Below are 18,288 nucleotides of genomic sequence, written 5' to 3' on the forward strand. Positions count from 1 at the left end.
CCTTCCTCCCTCCCTCCCTCCCTCCCAGACCATATAGTCTACAAAGTGCTCTATATCAAGGTCAGTGAAAGCACACAGTCTTTGTGGGGGGCGGGGGTGTTATGTTAGGTACTAGAGGAGAAACTTTCAAATAGAATGGGATTAATTTCAGTTCACTTGGTCCATCCTGAGCACTAAACAAAGTAGGGGTCTTGTGGAAAAATCTGTATGTGAATTCAAAATTAAACTCACAATGCATTCAGGGAAGGAGGCAAAATTTGTTACATGGCATTTTTGAACTCTGGGGTGCCTCTGTAACAAATAACATTCTTAAATATGTTTTCTGGATGCAATTATAACAACAAACAATGAAATAATGGTGGCCATCTGTGATGGAAATAAATTGGTCTATCTGCTCTCATCTAAGCACTAACCCTTTTTCCGTAGGCGCTATGCAAGCTCCCTTCTTCATTCCTCTTATTACTGCATTTGTCTTCCTTGCCCACTTCTGACTTCATGGCTTCCTACATGCCAGCCATCATTAAAGGTCACAGCTGAAGGATACTCAGCTTTTAAAAAAAGCCAAAACTCTACATTTCTCTAAGGCATGCTAGCCCCAAAACTCATACAACACTCTGTCCGTTTACTTTGTCTGCATTGTATCATGATTTTCACTTATATTATTAGACTGTAAATTTCTTTGGGGGTAGGGATTTGTTAGCTGCTCAACACAAATCACCCAACATATGGTACTGCTTACCATCATTTAAATAATTAATGACAAGATATTGAACTTGGATCTCATGAACATCTCTAAGCTACTGGGCCATACCAAGCCTCACAGTTACGGATTACAAAGAGAAATATGTCAAAGTGGAGACAGGCAAGGCAGAGAATGAGATAACTGATATTTTCCTCATCTCCATTTGCTCATGGATCAATGCAGCTACAAAGATTTTTCTGCAGGGAACGAAAGACATAAGAAGATAACATCATTATACAGTTCAGTTTAATGAACTTCTAGCATTAAATTGGATTTTGCTTGAAAACAGTAATCAGGAAAATCAATAGCGCTATCTGATTAAATTAAGAGGTACTGCTCCACAGCATCCTTAAAGATCTCACTACTGCCTGTTTACAGCATTTAGCTAAAGTTTCCTCCTCTTTTTGAGGTGTTTTTGTCTGAAAAACTGAGAGAATTGAAGCACATATTTTAGTTGTTGTTTTTTAATTTGGCCAGGAAGCAGTGTTATCTCTGAAGACACAGGTATGTTGCTTTGTGAATTATTTAAAAAAAAAAAAAGTACAATAAAACAGTACCTTTTATCCAAGACTTTTGAGGAACTTTACATATAGATAGTACTTCGTTAAATTAGCCTAAAACTTCTGACAAGCAAGTATTATTTCTCCCACTTTATCATCTATGTGCCTCAGTTTTCCTATAGCCATAAAGGCCTGGTTCTGTTTTTATTTGTACCACAGTAAATCTTTCATTGAACTGAATAAAATTAAACTTTCCCCCCACACAGTTGAAGTGACAGGAGAATCCCAATCTATGCATCTCAACAAAGTGTGAAGATGCCAGCTCCACCTGTGGTACAGTTAGGACTCCTGACCTCAAGTCCTGTGGCTACACATCTGATGTTCTGGTAAGGAAGGCCAAATGACACTTCTATCAGGAGAACAAGCAGGAACTGGGGCATGGAGGGAATAAACAACTTGACTATGTCACAAAAGAGCTTGTGACTGAGCCAAGAACTGAATCCAGATCTCCAAAGGACCAGGCAACCACTGCCTTAATCACAAGGCCATCCTTTAAGGCCTACCAAGAAGTGATGCAAGGAAAATGCTTTGCCATTGTGCAAGTGTTCCACACTTCTAAGGATGAATACGCAGCAGCGGGCAGAGGCCTGGTTCTGCAGCAGCTCTGCAGTATTCATGGGCTACTCTCATAAGTAAGGCCAGCTTTTTTACGCTGCCTGTATATTACATTCCTCTGTCTACAAGAAGACTTGTATGTCACACTCACTGGAAGGGTAGTTAAGCCTATGCATCTCAGGGCTCCAAATATTCTCTATTCTAAGGAGTTCAATAGCAGAAATTTTAATTTACAAAAGCAAAAGTCACTACCTATTTTATTACATGTTCCTTAAAATTGCCATTCTCTCTCTCATTGTCCCGGGAGGCTAATTCCAGTGAGAGCTACATTAAGCATTTTTTGCTCTTCCCAGTACAAGTCACATGAGAAAAAATATTTTCTTTGCATTGTTTCCTTAGAACAGATTGTAAATTTGCCTGTAAACTTTATCTCTGTAATAAACTGCCTCAATAAAATAAAACAATATACTTTATTTTCTTTTACACAGATTTCACAGAGGCTGAAGTATCTTTAATATCTCCAAGGACAGAAACCTGCAAAAGCTCCCCTACTGATTTCTTTGGCTCTCATCCCCCTAACTCTTTTCTCAAGGACTCAAGTCCAGCTCTGCTTGTGAAAGAAAAAGATATTTCCTGTACAGTGCTAAATGAAAAGTATCAAGGGGATGATGTGTGCGGGGGAGGAAGGGAGCAAGAAGGGAAAGGGGAGGTCATGGAATTTGTATAGTTGGGATAGCCAAAGAAAAATAAATCAAATGGCTGTTCCATATTACACACTAAATTACAGTTTACTCCAGGATTGAACAATGCAGTTAGTAGTTTCCTAAATGCTGCATCTCTCCAGGTACATAGGATTTTAGTAAAGTAACCTTTAAAAATCGTAGAATTTTGAAATATTAATGCTTTATTAATATTTTAAGTTTGAGCACTGATTAATTTAGGACACTGAAATGTTTGTGCTTTTCAAAGGAAAATTTAATTCAATGCATAACCTACACAAACTAGGTAGAGGTTGATGACAAGTTGGTAAAGGGATCGTTTTTATAGAAGAGAAATTTAGAGAGAAAATGTAAGCAGTGTTCCATTCTGTTAAAGAAACAGGTGGAGATTTCCATCACCAGTATACATAGAGCCTCAATGTCTCTCAGAGCTGTTTAAATAATCATTTTCTCCTTAATGGAGATTGTCCTTCTCTCGAAACACTCATATTTATTCTCTCCCCCTAGGTGTAGAAAAATCTCAAGTATTTTCTGTGGTTTAGTTCAAATCAAAAGGCAAATGAACTAAACTCTTGCTTGAAATTGGTCAATTTGTCCAGGTCACTATGTCCATTACTCCTGTGCATCAATGCAGTCACATCCTAAATGCTGAACTAGGGACATATTAAGCATTACAATCTGAAATGCAAAATATATAACACAATTAAGCCCTGAACTTACGTAGCTCTTGTCTGTGCTTCTCTGTCTGTGCAAAATACTGGCGGAGCTCCTCTGTGATCTCCATGTTGCTCAAGTCATACTCTATTTCGCCTTCAGACTCAGATTCCTTCTCCATTTCAGAATCGCAGTTCACGTCCTCCCTCACTCTAGAACCACACGGGGCCCTTGAGTATTGCTGAGGCTGGGGAAGGTACTGGGTTCTGCTATTTGGATAGTTACCAGAAGAATAGTCACGAGCAGGCGATGGGTCACTTCCATCCCAATCGGAGTATCTATTACTTGGAAAGATTGCAGGAGGATAGCAGGAGAGATGATAGGACTCCATGGCTTTCCTGAAGGCATTTTTATGCTTGTACATCCAGCCCATGGCTAGGTTGTAGTGCTGCCAGTACCTTCCATATACTTGATGACAATACCATGGTTCAGAGTCTCCCTGTGACAATTCCTCCTAAAAAAGGAGGAAGCAGAAGAGTCAGGGGCAACACTGTAAAGACAGTTCCTAGACTGCTAAATCTTACATGTTTGACTTTCTGTATCAAGAAAATACCTATAATTTAGAGGAAAATGACAAATGATAAGGGATGAACACATCAAAAGTACAAAACTGATCATGTTGTTTGTCCCACTCACCACAATCACTAACAGAGAAAATAATAAAGTGACCATGTCAGAGTATTACCCCAAATGCTCTAAAATGTCAGAAGCCATTTTTCTGTGATGAAATACTATGTAGACATAAAAATATTCCATATTTGCTTATAGCTGGAATGTCAAAGTCATCTGATCAGAGCAGGTGCTGCACCACACCAGTGCCCACCCCAGCCACATGGGACACTCACTCTAAGAACCGCACCACACATGGAGCCCATTCCAGTTGGTCCAGGATTTGAACTGCACATGGTGCTTGCAGGTGCCATGTGCAGCATGGGTCCCGGACTAGGTGGAGCAAACATTGCATGAGGTACAGTCTTGGAGCTGCTGTGGGAGGGTGGTGGGCATATGAAGAATGTATCCTGAAGCAGGTGCCACATGTGGCACAGCCCAGGTGGGACAGGCACCATGTGATGTGGTGCTCGCTTTGACCAGTTTGGGACCAACACTGTATACTACTAGCTAGACCATGTCATATACAGTGCCTGTTCCAGCTATTCTGGGATCTATGCCATAGGTACCCACACATATGGCACAGTTCCAGAGCGAGTGGAGTGGATGTCACATGCAGTAGCTGTTCTGGGTGCTGCCAGCAGGGCTGGTCCAGTGTGCGTTGTGCCCCACATGGATCTCAGACCCAGGGGCAGCACCAGGGATCAGATGTTAGGGTTCCATGGGTTGGATCCAGCTCACAGGCAATACGTTTGACACCCCTGGTTTATCCAAACAAATCTCTTCAAATACACAAGCAGCACAGATGGATAGTGAGCAGAAATCATTTTAATAGGTGCTTCTCTTCTACTAAATGGTCTGAACATGAGTAGAGCTGGAGTGGAGGCCAAGGTAACAGAAATGGATATTCTTGGGTTGGTGTTACCTACTGACCATTTCAGAGGAGAAACAGGCACTTCCTTTTTAGGATACTGAGTTCACAGTAGTGACACTGGGTTTAAGAATAATTTGAAAACAGTTTATTTGTTTGGGTACTCATGCATCCTGACAGCATGTCTGTCCTAAACTGACAAGATCCAAGAAACTTAGTATGACAGCTGGTGCTTTCTCCTTAACACATCACCTTAGTTTAGACAGTGTATGCATTAATAAGTCAATTTTACATAATTATATCCATTTTCTTATGCACAAGCCCATTGTTACTGAATTCAGGTTAATAGGACCTGTATCTAAAATCTCTTTTTTTCTGCAAAATCAGCCCCCATCAAAGAAGGTGTTATAAATATTGACTGTTTGAAGGTAACCAGTGCATTTCAGAAAAAATATCTAAAGCTAATTATCTTCAATGTTTTTCTATTTGTTTTGCTTAAAAATTCTGAATCTGTACAAATTAATGAATCTACACAAATGATTTTAAAAAGTTACTAAATATTTGACTTTTCAGATAAGATGTGATGACCAGACATGCCTCATCTACTAGCATTGCGCTGGCAAGCCTCCACTGATGTACCATGGTTTATTTCCAGTTTAAGCGTATGTGAGAGAAGGATCTTGCCCTTTATATAGAACTTTATTTATAATTATATTCTAGGACATATAATAGTGTTCTTACTTCATTATAGTTAAGTAAGCTTGTCAACCTGACCCCTAGTTACCCAATGCAGAGCAAGACCATAAAAATCTGTTGTCAAATTCCCAGGTTACTTTTGGAGCAGTTAATTTTTGCTTGATGAACAATCTAAAAAACCAGTTGAGGGACAGTAGTCAAGCAATTCATGCAGTTTGGCACAAGCGGAGAAGTCATATATTCAAAATAAAAAAAATATCTTCAGGTTTTTTGTTTTTTAAACAAAAATGTTTCTAAAACAGGCTTGGTGATGACTTCACCAAAAACTCTGGAATACAGCTGGCTGATTTGTCTAGCTGACCAGCTCCAGTTGTTAATTTAGGGAGAAAGAAATACAAAAGGCCACTTTACGCAGACAGAATTGTGATTCTGGTGCCTATCCAATGCTGGTGTGCGTGTATGTGTGTGTTTTTTTAAGTGACCCCAAGAAACTTCTCACTTGGATCTGACTTTTAAAAATCCATCTGATTAAAACAAATTAAGGAAATGATTTTGAGTGGGGAGAAAAAGGAAATGGGATGCTTTAAATTTTAACTACAGAGCATGGTTGTATGTCTGTGCTTTTTGAGCTGTGGTATAAACGGAAATAGAGAGATTTCCTTAAGAAACTAAAAGCTATAAACCGAAGACAAATGATCACAGTTTTCTGTTATTTTCCTTGTGTCTCTCTGAAACATCAAGGGCAGACCAGTATCAGACATTGTTTCAATAACCTAATTATATTTTGAATTAAATATAACTACCTTAAAAAACAATTCTTTTACATATCCGTGGTGACAGCTCAAATACAAACTGAATACAAATCAGAGAATTTCATAAAAATTAAGACAAAAAATGTTCTTAGCCTCAGTATCTTAGCCCATAGAGCAATTAAAGATTGCTTACCATCTCTTGAGAAGCTTGTTCCAATGATCAAGGGGAACTAGAAAACAAAATAATGGTTTTCAATTTAGCATAAAATTAGCATATAAGGATCATTACAATCAGAGAAAGTACCTCTGGGCAGCTTTAGGCAAGAACAGAGTTAATGGGTAAGGGATTTTGAGTCATTAGAAAATGCTTGAAATCTCTTATTGCTTGATTCTAATTAGCCGTAGGAAGGAACATTAAGTACTGAGATTATTAATAAGAGTCACCAGATTAAAAGGAAGAGTATTTTTGACCTATCCCCACTCAGCGCATAATGCTGGAAGAAAGAAATAAAATAAACCCTGAAGGGTAAGGAGAGGCAGTTTATTTTACTTTATTTTCCCCCCAAGTTTCAGCCTTCAATGAAGAGTCCCTTTTGCCACACCTAGATATTTTCAAAGTTAACAGCAAGGCTGCTAACCCTCTCTCAAGCCATGCAGATGCATAAAAACTTGTAAAGCCGGTCAGTGTATGATCAAGTTGGTCTAATGTCTAATGACACAGTCCGGCAAGGTTCTCCGAGTGAAATCTTGTATTAGACCAGCTGAGCAGCTGGAAACAAAGTTTTAGGCAAGCTTTCAGGCGCAGTCTTGAAGAAGCCTTTTCTTTTTGCCTCTACTTGAACCATGTCTTTGTTCTTCAACACTGGACGCTCACCTTGCTGGGGTCATCTGACCCCAGCAGTCTTTCCTGCCTAGAGAAGGGGGGCCAGACCTGACCATCTCACAAGGTCCCTTCCAAACTTCTGTGAATCTGTGCAGGGCAACTGAGCCCAAAAGCTTGCCTAAAACTTTTCTTTTCCCCCGGATACTCAGCTGGTCTAATAAAAAAATATCCCTCCAAGATCCTTGCCTGCATGTATCATCAAGGGATTTAAAAAAAATAAAAATCACTCAAGTAATCGGGTTCCCCCCCTTTAACCTTTTATTTTAAACGGTTCATCTACACACCTCCCGGCCTTTCCTCTCACACTTCCTCTCCCTCTCACCATCAACCCCACCCCACCAAACCGGTGCAACCCCCGAGGGCCGTTTGCCGCCGCACGCGGGCGAGGAAGAGCCGGGGTTGCGCATGCGCGCGCCTCATACCGCGCGGCAGCAGCGGACCCGTCCCCCGCCCTCTGCTCCGAGCTGCGCGTGCGCGAAGGGCACAAACCTTTTGCTTGCCCAGGCGAGCGGCTCGAATGTCTTCCCGCTGGGGAGGGCGGAGCTGGGGGGGAGATTGGAATCGCCGGGCCGGGACGCTCCAACCGTCCCTGCGCGCCGCTGAGCACGCCAAAGCGCGCGGCGTCAGCCTCTTCCGGGGGCGGGACTAGAGGGGCGGGGCCTCCTCCCACCACTGGAAGAAGGAAACGCAGCTCCTGCGGGCAGCGCGGTAAACCTTAGGGTGGCTGTAGGTAGCCCCCGCCTCCCCCCGCTCTGGGGACTGCGCAGCTGCAAGTAGCTGCGCTGTCTCTAGAGCCCCGGCACTACGTCCACGTGTGCCTTGCTTCGGGGGGGCTGGGGCAGTACAATCCTAGCTTCTGGACTTTCTGTTCAAGGAGAGGTTTTCATGTCCGAAGTTAGATCAGCCAAACACGATGTATCTGAGTCCATGAAGGCAGTTTTCCTTCCTAGGAATAAATTCTGGCATGGTTTAGTACCCGCCGAGGTGTTGGGGCTTAAAGCCCACTTGATGGACATGGAGGCTTGTCATGAGCTCGCTCCTGTGGCCATATGGCTGAGGGCAAGTGAAACTTGGGGGCATCTGAACCTCAATCCTCTGGGCTTGGGCCTGTACGTAGGACAACTTTGGAAATATCTGAAGCCCCTGGTGGGGGTGGAGGATGTTTGCTGGTTGTAGGGCCACTTACGGTTCTGGACTGATTCATGGATTTGGACTTGATTTGGTTTGAAACAGAAAAAATGTCTTTAAAAAAAATTGAAAGGTCTGTTCCAAATCCATGAGCAATTCAAGAGCCATGTGTGGCCCAGCTACCAGCAAGCATCTTCCACCTCCGTGCCTGTCTGGGCCTTGAGATGCTTCCAAATCCTCCAAGTTGGTCTAATAAAAGATTTCAGATTCAGCCAAAGAAACTTGTCTGCCTGTGTCCTTAGGCCAACATGGCTACAACCTTTATTCCTTCAAATCCTTTGGCAGGCATCCTACATTCAGGCCCAAGGCAGGGGGCTTGGGGTTTGGATGCCCTCAAGTTTTGCTTGCCCTCAGTCGTATGGTGCATGGGCAGCTGCTGCCATCTACAAAGATGCATGGGTCTTGTGTCCCTGCTTATGTCTGTGTCCCCCAACCTGTGACGGGACCCAGAGAAAGCTGTGCAGGAGTCAGTGGGGGGGGCGATGCTGCCCACAGGAGGACACAGTGGGGAGGAGGCAGTGCCAGGCGGAGCGGTGCAAGCACCAGCCAGCCCCTGTCTGTGCCTCTTACCTTCTGCTTATAGGAAGGAAGCACCTGGCTCTGGGCAGCAGTTAGGTCAGTAGCCTCTTGGTGCTGGTGCTGATTTCTGCAGAATTTAAAGTTGCATATGAGCCCGTTTATTTTGCTTTGTTAAATTATTTCAGACATAGTTTTTGTTCTCTCTCAGACCACTTTGTACTATTCAGTTTATTTTGCTCTTCTAAACTGATTCCTATTCAGCTGTTGCTTTCTGCGCATGAACCCCTTTTTTCTCTTCCCTTTTCTTTCCTTTTTCTTTCTGTCTCTCTCTCCTCTCCTCTTTTTTCTCAATCTTCTCTACTTTTTTTCCTCTCTTTCCCTCTTTTTCCCTCCCCTTTTTTTCTATGTCATCACAACATGCTTAAAAAAGAATACACAACAACGGCAGTATATGAAGTTTTATTTATTGTCACCAGGTTTACAATTTTTAGAAAACCTGGCATTTACTGTAAAAAAACAAAAAACAAAAAAATGATTATTAACTATATTAATAGGCAGTGGGTCCTGCTATGTCCACCCCGCATCCCTGCTGGTTTTTTTCTTCTGGCATGCCGGCACTCCGGACACTTGCAAGGTAGATATTGCAGTTTTTCGGCACTGCGGCCAAAAACGTTGCTTACCCCTGGCATAGACAGTGCCGAAATCACAAATTCCTGCTCTGCCACCTTTCTGGAAGAAGCCCTTGCACACAGGTAGTCATCATTGCAGTCAATGGAACTACTCATGCAAGTAAAAGTTTACAAAGCTGCTTTACAAACTTCATTCTCTTCCCTCCCACCTGCCAAGCAAGGGAAGACAATCAGAGGTGAAATAATTGAACAAAACAGCACAGTGACTTATATCACTAGAGGGAGGTACCTACAGATCTATAAGATGACCGGGGGGGGACTAGCCTTTTTGTGTTCATTTGCGTTTCCCATACTACCCTCTTCAAAAAGTTGTGTATTTCCTTCATATATGTAGTTTTTTGTTTCTTTCATGTAAACATCTGTATACTGTTAAGATCACTAGTATGTATATACGAAGGTCTTTTTTTGACATATGAAACTATAGCTGTCTCCCTCATTTTATGCTTGTAGTATAGAAGATAAATATATATTAGAATGCTCTGTCTGCTTCTGAATTTGCATGACAAAAAAAGTTTCTGAATTGGCTTGGCAATAAACAAAAATCAGATTCAGAGCCTAATGTAAATGGACTATTAAAAACTGTCAGTAAAGACTGATACCATATTAACTTGGCTTTCTGAAGGTGAAAAATGCCTATCAAATGCATGAAACTACATATACCACCAATGTAATGAACATACACCTAACCAAAAAGAAAATACTTTCCCCTAAATTGCTTAAGAACCAATTCTAGAAATCCATTACTTGCACAATGGAATCCTGACCCTGGGCACTACCACAATACAAATTATAAAAAAATAGTAAGAAAGTAATAATAAAAAAACCCAAAACAAAACCACAAATAGCTCTTCAAAAACAAACTAAGTAGGTTATCAAAACATAACAAGGAACTGAAAAGAGATGGGGTGATTATGCCTCTGCTTTCTTTTTGTTCCTAAAAAAACTAAAAATATGGAGCTAGCCATGAAACTGTGAAGTAGCAGAATGTCCCTGGGAACAGCTTGACTTTCAGATGAAGAAAATTCCTAAACATATGAATCACCATTGTAAAATCACCAAGGAAATGTAGTAGTTCGGGGGGGGGAAACAATTATTTGTCTACATTTGCCATAGTGATGACAAATTACAAAAGGAAAGTCAATTTTTTTTCTAGTAAAATCAATTCTACTATTTCTATTAAATACAAATGTGCTGCACTTCCTTAAAACTTATCCATCTAGTACTAAAGGCAGGGTGATTGAGCATTAGTGAGAATAAAGCCATCACATACTGTGGATCTGATCTTACAAAGTGCTGTGTGCCACTGAAAGCAAGGGATACCGAGAATGCTCATCATCTTGCTGGATCTGATGCTGAAACACTGATTTTTATGCTGTGATGGTACATTATCTGCCATGAGAACAAAGCCCCCTGGTGGAGTATTATATACAGTGCTGACTGACATCATTTAAATATATTCCATACCTTTGAAAAAGCTGGTCAACAAAAAAGGTTCAGTGGTTAGTACTGTAAGAACTAAAGAAAAAAAAGACTGCTCTGCCCAACTATGGCAGGGACTCATTTAAGTTATTCAAAATGTTTTGGAGCAGAGCAAGAGCTATAGTAGCCATTTTTACCCTACTGCATATGTGAATTAATAGCATATTAAGATGACTTTTTCACAACTGATATACTTTCCCACAAAGCCTAGTTGAGGCTTATTTTAGGAGAAGCATGCCCATTTTTAAAGTGATACTTATCCAGTGAACACCCCTAAAACCACCAGCTGTGTGTAATGGCTTCACTCCTTTCCCTAATGTAATTTCTTTAGATAGACCATGTGCCTACTCCCTGGCTTTTACAGACTACTTGTATATGCAGGAAAGTATCCCACTGAAACGTAAGTGTGCAGCCTCTGAAGTAGTTCATAGATTTCATAGACATTTGGGCTGGAAGTGACCCTGGAGGATCATTGAGTCCAGCTCCCTGCCCCAGGGGAAGGAAGTCAGTAGGGATCATAGGATCCCAGCAAGATAAACATCCAAATGTGTCTTGAAGGTGTTCAAAGTAGGTGCTTGAACTACCTCCAGCAGCAGTCTGTTCCAAACTATGGGGGCTCGGATAGTAAAGAAGTTCTTCCTTATGTCCAGCCTGAATCGGTCGCAGTGGAGTTTGTGACCGTTCAATCTTGTCATCCCTTGGGGTGCTCTGGTGAACAGATGTTCCCCCAGATCCTGATGAGCACCCCTGATAAACTTATAGGTGGTGATCAGATCGCCCCTGAGTCTGTGCTTTTCCAAGCTGAAGAGTCCCATGGCTCTCAGCCTCTCATCATCAGGTCTGTTTTCCTGACCCCTGATCATGTGCGTGGCTCTCCTCTGCACTCTCTCAAGCTTCTCCACATCATTTTTTAATTGTGGAGTCCAACACTGGATGCAGTACTCCAGCTACGGCCTCATCAAGGCCAAGTACAATGGGAGAATGACATCCTGGGATTTGCTTGAGAAGCATCTATGGATGCAAGCCAGGTTTTTGCTAGCTTTGCTAGCCGCAGCATCACATTGAAGGCTCATGTTCATCTTGTGGTCGATCATGACCCTCAAGTCCCTTTCATCTGTAGTACTAACCAGCATAGCACTGCCAAGCCTATAAGCATGCTGCAGGTTTTTCCTCCCAAGGTGGAGAACCTTGCATTTTTCAGTGTTAAACACTGTGATACAAGGGGCCTTGAGTGTTGTGCCACCTGCCGGGTGTGTAGCCCTCCCCTCAACTTGCCTGCCATGACTTGATGTTATGCTATAAAGAGAGAAGGTTCAGTGGAGATCTTCCTGGGAGGGCTTCCCCAGGAAATGGCAGTACTCACAATTTGGCACGATGTTCCACGGGGCTCCACCTCCCCTACATCCTGCCCACTCGCCAACCAGATGGGAGTCAGCACAATGGTGGTTTGACCTTGTGGGCTTGACCACTGCTTGCTTCGGGAGGAATTCCACGTCTGAGTGGGCTGAGTTGGTACTTGTCCCTCCTGCCTTGATACATAGCCTTCCCTCCCTTGAGGCTGTCAGGCTATCTAGGCGTGATGCTTCCCCTGCTTCCCCTGCTCTGCCTGCTGGTGCTGTGCTGGCTGTGCTGCTTCTCTCCTGTGCAGGAGTCTCAGCACATCTGGCATGCTGCACACCAGCGCTCTCTCTCTCTGGCTTCTCCTCCACCCGGGTTCTGGCAGGGCTTTTAAACTTTCCTGCAGTGGCCGGCATGGCCGCTGCAATTGGTCGAGTTGTTCCCCACCCGGGAAACAGCTGATTAAACAGCCAGTATAACGCTGGCTCACGCAGCTGCAGTCCCTGCTCCTGCTGTGGCTGCCCGGCAGGAGATAAGTTTTCCCCGCGGGGGGCTGTTTATGGGGTTTAGGGCCTACAGGGGTTACCCTCTCCCCTTCGGGAGCCTGTGGGGGTGCCTCACCACCACAAACACCATCAGGTTCTCATCCGCCCATTTCCTAAGCCTGTCAAGATCTGGCTGGATCATCCTCCTGTCCTCAGGTGTGGATGCTTTACCCCAGAGTTTGTTGTCATCAGCAAACTTGGCTAGCCCACTTCTGACATCAATGTCTACATCATTGATGAAGATGTTAAATAATATAGGCCCTAGGAAAGAGCCTTGAGGGACCCCACTGGTCACAGCGCACCGCGACAACTGACTTCCGTCAACCATCACCCTCTGGGTCCTACCGCGTAGCCAATTTTCCAGCCAGCAGATCGTGGTGAGGTGGAGGTGGGAGTTAGCCAGTTTTGCCAAGAGGTGATCATGGGATATCAGATCAAAGGCTTTTTTAAAGTCAAGTTATGTGACATCAATCTCTTCCCCCTTGTCCAGGTGATAGGTCACCTGGTTGTAAAAGGAAATGAGATTGGTCAAGCAAGACCTACCTGCAACAAATCCGTGCTGGGTATCCCTCAGGATATTGCCGTCAGCTAGTCTGTTAAGGATAGCCTTTTTGATAATCTTTTCCAAGACCTTCCCCAAGATGGAGATCAGGTTGATGGGCCTGTAGTTTGCCGGATCTACTTTCCTCCCTTTCTTGAAGATAGGTACCACATTGGCCTTCTACCAGTCCTCAGGCACTTCACCAGAGCGCCAGGAGTTCTCAAAGATCTGTGCCGGGGGCTGAACTATGATGTTTGCCAGCTCCTTGAGTACCCTTAGGTGTAAACTGTCAGGGCTGGCTGACTTGAAGGTATTCAGCCTGTCAAGGTGTTCCTTTATGAGGTCAGTTTCTATAGAGGGTAAGGAATCTCCCTCACCTGGGCCTCCCTGACCCACAGTGGGCAGGGGCGTCCCATGGGACTGGTGAAAAACTGACGCAAAGTACCCATTTAGCAAGTTTGTTTTTTCATGGACATCTGTTGTCAGTTGTCCCATCTGGTTTAGCAGGGGGCCAAAGTTGCCCTTGATTTTCCTCCGGTTCCCCACATATCTAAAAAAGGACTTTCTATTGTCCTTGATAGTTGTAGCTAGCTGGAGTTCCATCGCAGCCTTGGCTTTCCTGGTTTGCTCCCTGCAGGTCCGGACCAGAGCAGAGTATTCATCCTTGGTGGTGGTTCCAGTCCTCCATCCTTTGTAGGTCTTCCTTAGAAGATGCAGGAGGTGCACTAGTTCCCTGGAGAGCCAAGGGGGCTGTTGTGCCCTTTTGTTGACTTTCCTCCAAGACAGGATAGACTTTGCTTGTGCATCCAGGATCCAGCATCCAGCACCAACTTCTCCCTTTCACAAGAACAAGCCCAAGAATGGGGCAAGATCTTTATATCCTGGAGACCACTCAAAATATAACTAAACTTATCTGTTTATAAACTATTTTAACAAATATTCCCTGCTTGAGCCTTGCTGTAGATATAGGTAAAAATTCAGAGAGTTAAAATGGTGGGAATACCTTGAGATTGGCATAATGGTGCTTACGCTGATACAACTTATTCCTGTAATGGAAACAGAATAGGGCACAGGGGGATAAAGTACATGTAGATCTGCATAATCCTGTCCATACTTGTGGGGGGGGGAGGCGGGGGCTGGGCTGGTTTGTTTTTCATTGATGAAGTAAGTTTCAGACCAGAAAAGCTTCTACTGTATATATATTGATCTAATATATAAAGCGTGTACTATATATATCTATCTAATATACACACGCACCCACATATCTATAGATACCTATATATCTATATATACACACACATATACATGCATACATATACATATACCGACATATATCCATGGACACCAACACACATCTAATGTGTACATATATATTTATATGTATCCAATATACACATGCACCCAGCCATATAATCTTTTATATATATATATCCCAATCTGTGTGCGTGTATGTAATATACACACATACATCCAATATATATACATCTATATACGTACACCAAATGTGTGTGCATGTGTGTGGGTGTATATCGATATACACCCACACACCTCTAACTTATACATATGCACCCGCAAATCATATAGATATATAGATAGATCTATATAGACTCATACACATCTGATATACCCACACATCTAATATGTGTATCTTCTTTTTATAGACCTGATCTACACACATATATACACACACATCTAGTGTATATCTATATACATATGCACACATGCCCCCACGCATCTACCCATATACATTAAATTTCTGTACATCTAAATATGTCTATTACATATACATATACAAACAACAAAACATGTAATACACACACACACCCCTAACATATCTAGATGTATTCATACACGTCACATATATGCACACATCTGATGTCTTCAGCTATATCCACACCCATCTTGTATAGAGGCACACAAACGCATCTGATGCAGATCTACCCAGACACATCCCGTATCATTGGAACACATACACATGCCCAAACGTACCTAACAGAGCTGCATCCATAGCTCCCTTACACATACACATCAACTGTAGAAACAGACACATGCACACACACATGCTGCATGCTTATCTAGTGTACGTGCACACACACATTTAATACACCCCTGCTTGCACATCTCATGTACATATAGATATACACTCCCCTTAATACACAAAGCCACCCACGCATGTATTCGGACACGCACCTAATACACATACACTCCCCCATATACCTACTCCACAATCTAATGCCGCCCCCCATGCCACTACCCGTGTGCACACATCCCTCCCTATGCTCCCAGTTCCCTATCCTGCACACCCTCCCCCTGCCCCAGTTCCCCTGCCCTGGCCACATGCCTCCTAGGAGCAGAGCCCGGCCTGTGCATGGGGAAGCCTGGCAGGAGAGCGAGGCATGTACAGCGGGTGCAGCACAGAGCAGGTTCCACCCAGGAAAGGCCACTGCTGCTTCCTGTCAGCCGGGGGCAGTGCCGAGTTGGGTGGCTGTGCTGGACTGGTGGCTCCAAGTGGCAGCTATGAGGCTCCTCTGGCCCTGTCTCAGGCTCAACCCAGTTCAGAGCCAAACAGTTGTTTTTGAGGGGGTCAGGGCCTGCTGTGTCGCATAGCAGGAAGCTGACCTGGGTTCCCCACCTTCCTCTTCCTCTCTCACTTACAGTCTTCAGCATTTAAGGTCCAGGTGATGCCCCTGATTCCTATATTCTGTAGTTCCAGGTACTTCTTTCCTCCAAGAGCTTGCCCAGTCCCTTTTTGAAGGTGGCTGTGCTGTCAGCTTCCACCATCTCTGGTGGCAAGGAGTTTCAGGTGGCAACTGAGAAAACAAGGGCCTTGGGTTAGAAGCCTAGACAATGAGGGTTGGAAGGGACCTCAGGAGGTCAGTGCAGCGTTTCTTAACCTGTGGGTCATGACCCAAAAGTGGGTCACAAGAATATACGAAAGGGTTGTGAACAAATTTAATAAATGGAGCAACATTGAATGAGGGTGCTTGAGAACCTCATCATGTGGGTTTAACAAACTGAATCGGCCTCACCTCTTTAGTCAGTCCTCACATGGAAGCCCCTCCATACCAGTAATCATCCTCATTACCCTTCTCTAGACCATCTCCAAATTTCTACATCCTTTTTTGGTGTGGGGACCAGAATTGAGCACAGTATCAAAGGTGTAGATGAACCATGGATTTATAAAGGGGCATCCCTTTATAAATCCATAATTCCCAACTATTGCTCCCATCAGCACCTCTTCATGCCTGGGAGCTCTTCCCTCTGAAGGGAAACAAAGATTTCATTGATTCATTAATGTATTTATTTATATATTTTTATATGTGTATATTTATTTCATGTATTTATTCATTGCTTTCCAGTGAATGTACACTCCAGGAAAAGAGTGGCATTCTCTGATTCGAGAAGCATGTCTTGCAAACATATTTCTCTGGCTGCTAGGTAGGAGATGGATGTCCAACTCCCCACCCCAGTGATTGTGAGATGCTATTGTACCTACTGGGTCTTTGAAAGGCCTTGTTAGCTCATTTAGGGTCCAAAAGTCAAAATAGTCTAATCTGAGTTCCTCAGGTTAAGGATTTCGATTTACAGTTAGTCGGTAAAGTGATTGGCAGGTTTGAAAATTAAACCAATCTTAGCTGTATGGAACACAAATATTGGAACGTAGTGTTAAGTGTTAGGTTGGAGATGAGGAGGAGCTGTCTGACTATGAGGGTGGTCAAGCACTGGAACAAGCTGCCTGGAGAAGTTGTGGAATCTCCATCCTTGGAAGTTTTCAAGATCAGGTTAGACAGACACTTGTCTGGGATAGTTTAGTCAGGGATATTCGTATTGGCTTCCCTATGATCCTAAGTATCCAAGTTCGCAAAATTTGTCCTGAATGTATTGAAGAATATCCTTTAAACATGCATTTATGCTAGATATACAAGATGCACTGTATGCTTAGGAGAAATACAGAAAGTTTGAAACTTACTGTGAGCTGTACGTGTTTTAATTTTCAAAATGTTATTTTGAAACTCCAGCCCCCTCCTTTTTTTTTTTTTTGAACTTCCACATTTGTTGTTATAACCTAGTGATTTTGAATACATTGTCCTTGCTTAAACTGGTAACATCCATCTGGCATAGTTTTCGGATGTGCAGCTGACATAAATTATACTGTAATTGCTTACTGAAGGGGTCAGTCACGGTACAGTAAGTTCTGTTCCATCACAACCTAACTGCTTTGACACAGCACTGAAAGACAGAGAGAGGAGGTGTTCAGTAGGGCTTTGCAAAACAGCACCATTTTGTTTCTACATCTGTTTCGCCATTTCAAAGGGACGGTGTTTCATGTTGTTTTGAAGCACTGTTCCATTTCGTTTTGTCGAAACTGTTTCGCTGTTTCGACACGTTTCAATGTTTCGCTTATAGGCTATAATGGGGAATCATGAAAATACCTATAACTTTGTCATTTCTTGCCTGCTTCTGATGAAAATTGCAGGGGTGGTAGCCCCTTATGAGGGCACAGAGCTTGCTAAGTTTCAAGGAGATAGGTGCAGGGTTTTCTGGGAAATTGCACCTCAAACTTCTAAAAGCAAAACTCATGTTATTTGCTGGCAGTGGCAGCCTCCTGTCATCCTGCATGCAGAACTGGGGGCCCACACCACTGGGAGGGCTGTGCCAGACTCCTCCTGGGGGTGCAGGCCCTTGGATCTGCACATGAGATGACAGGAGGCTGCTGCCTGGGACCGACGCTGGGCATAGCCTGCACCCAGCTCCAGGAAGACTGGTGCTGCTGCTGACCCCAGGCAGCAGCAGCAACCTCCTGTCATCCTGCATGCAGATCTGGGGGCCTGCACCCCCGGTAGGAGTCCAGCAGCACTGGGAGGGCAGGTTGAGCTCTGTGGGGCTG

At 43.5% G+C, this 18,288-nt stretch overlaps 1 protein-coding gene across 2 annotated transcripts in view; it reads right to left on the bottom strand.

The window, feature by feature from the left end:
- The window catches only part of GEMIN8 (gem nuclear organelle associated protein 8), a 37,578-nt gene extending 29,839 nt beyond the window's left edge, over positions 1-7,739 (bottom strand). The window contains exons 1-3 of one of the 2 annotated variants that reach the window (XM_019525241.1): positions 7,591-7,739; positions 6,412-6,448; positions 3,297-3,744 (exon numbers count right to left, since the gene is read on the bottom strand). In XM_019525241.1, the coding sequence (XP_019380786.1) occupies positions 3,297-3,744; positions 6,412-6,414 (451 nt within the window). In that variant the 5' untranslated portion in view covers positions 6,415-6,448; positions 7,591-7,739. Of the gene's footprint in view, positions 1-3,296; positions 3,745-6,411; positions 6,449-7,385; positions 7,407-7,590 lie in introns of those variants that run through there. The other variant, XM_019525242.1, reaches the window with a different exon arrangement.
- Between the last annotated feature and the right edge of the window lie 10,549 nt (positions 7,740-18,288).

The sequence above is a fragment of the Gavialis gangeticus genome, unplaced genomic scaffold (assembly GCF_001723915.1).
Source record: "Gavialis gangeticus isolate Ggan-Ray unplaced genomic scaffold, GavGan_comp1, whole genome shotgun sequence".
Lineage (NCBI taxonomy): Eukaryota > Metazoa > Chordata > Crocodylia > Gavialidae > Gavialis > Gavialis gangeticus.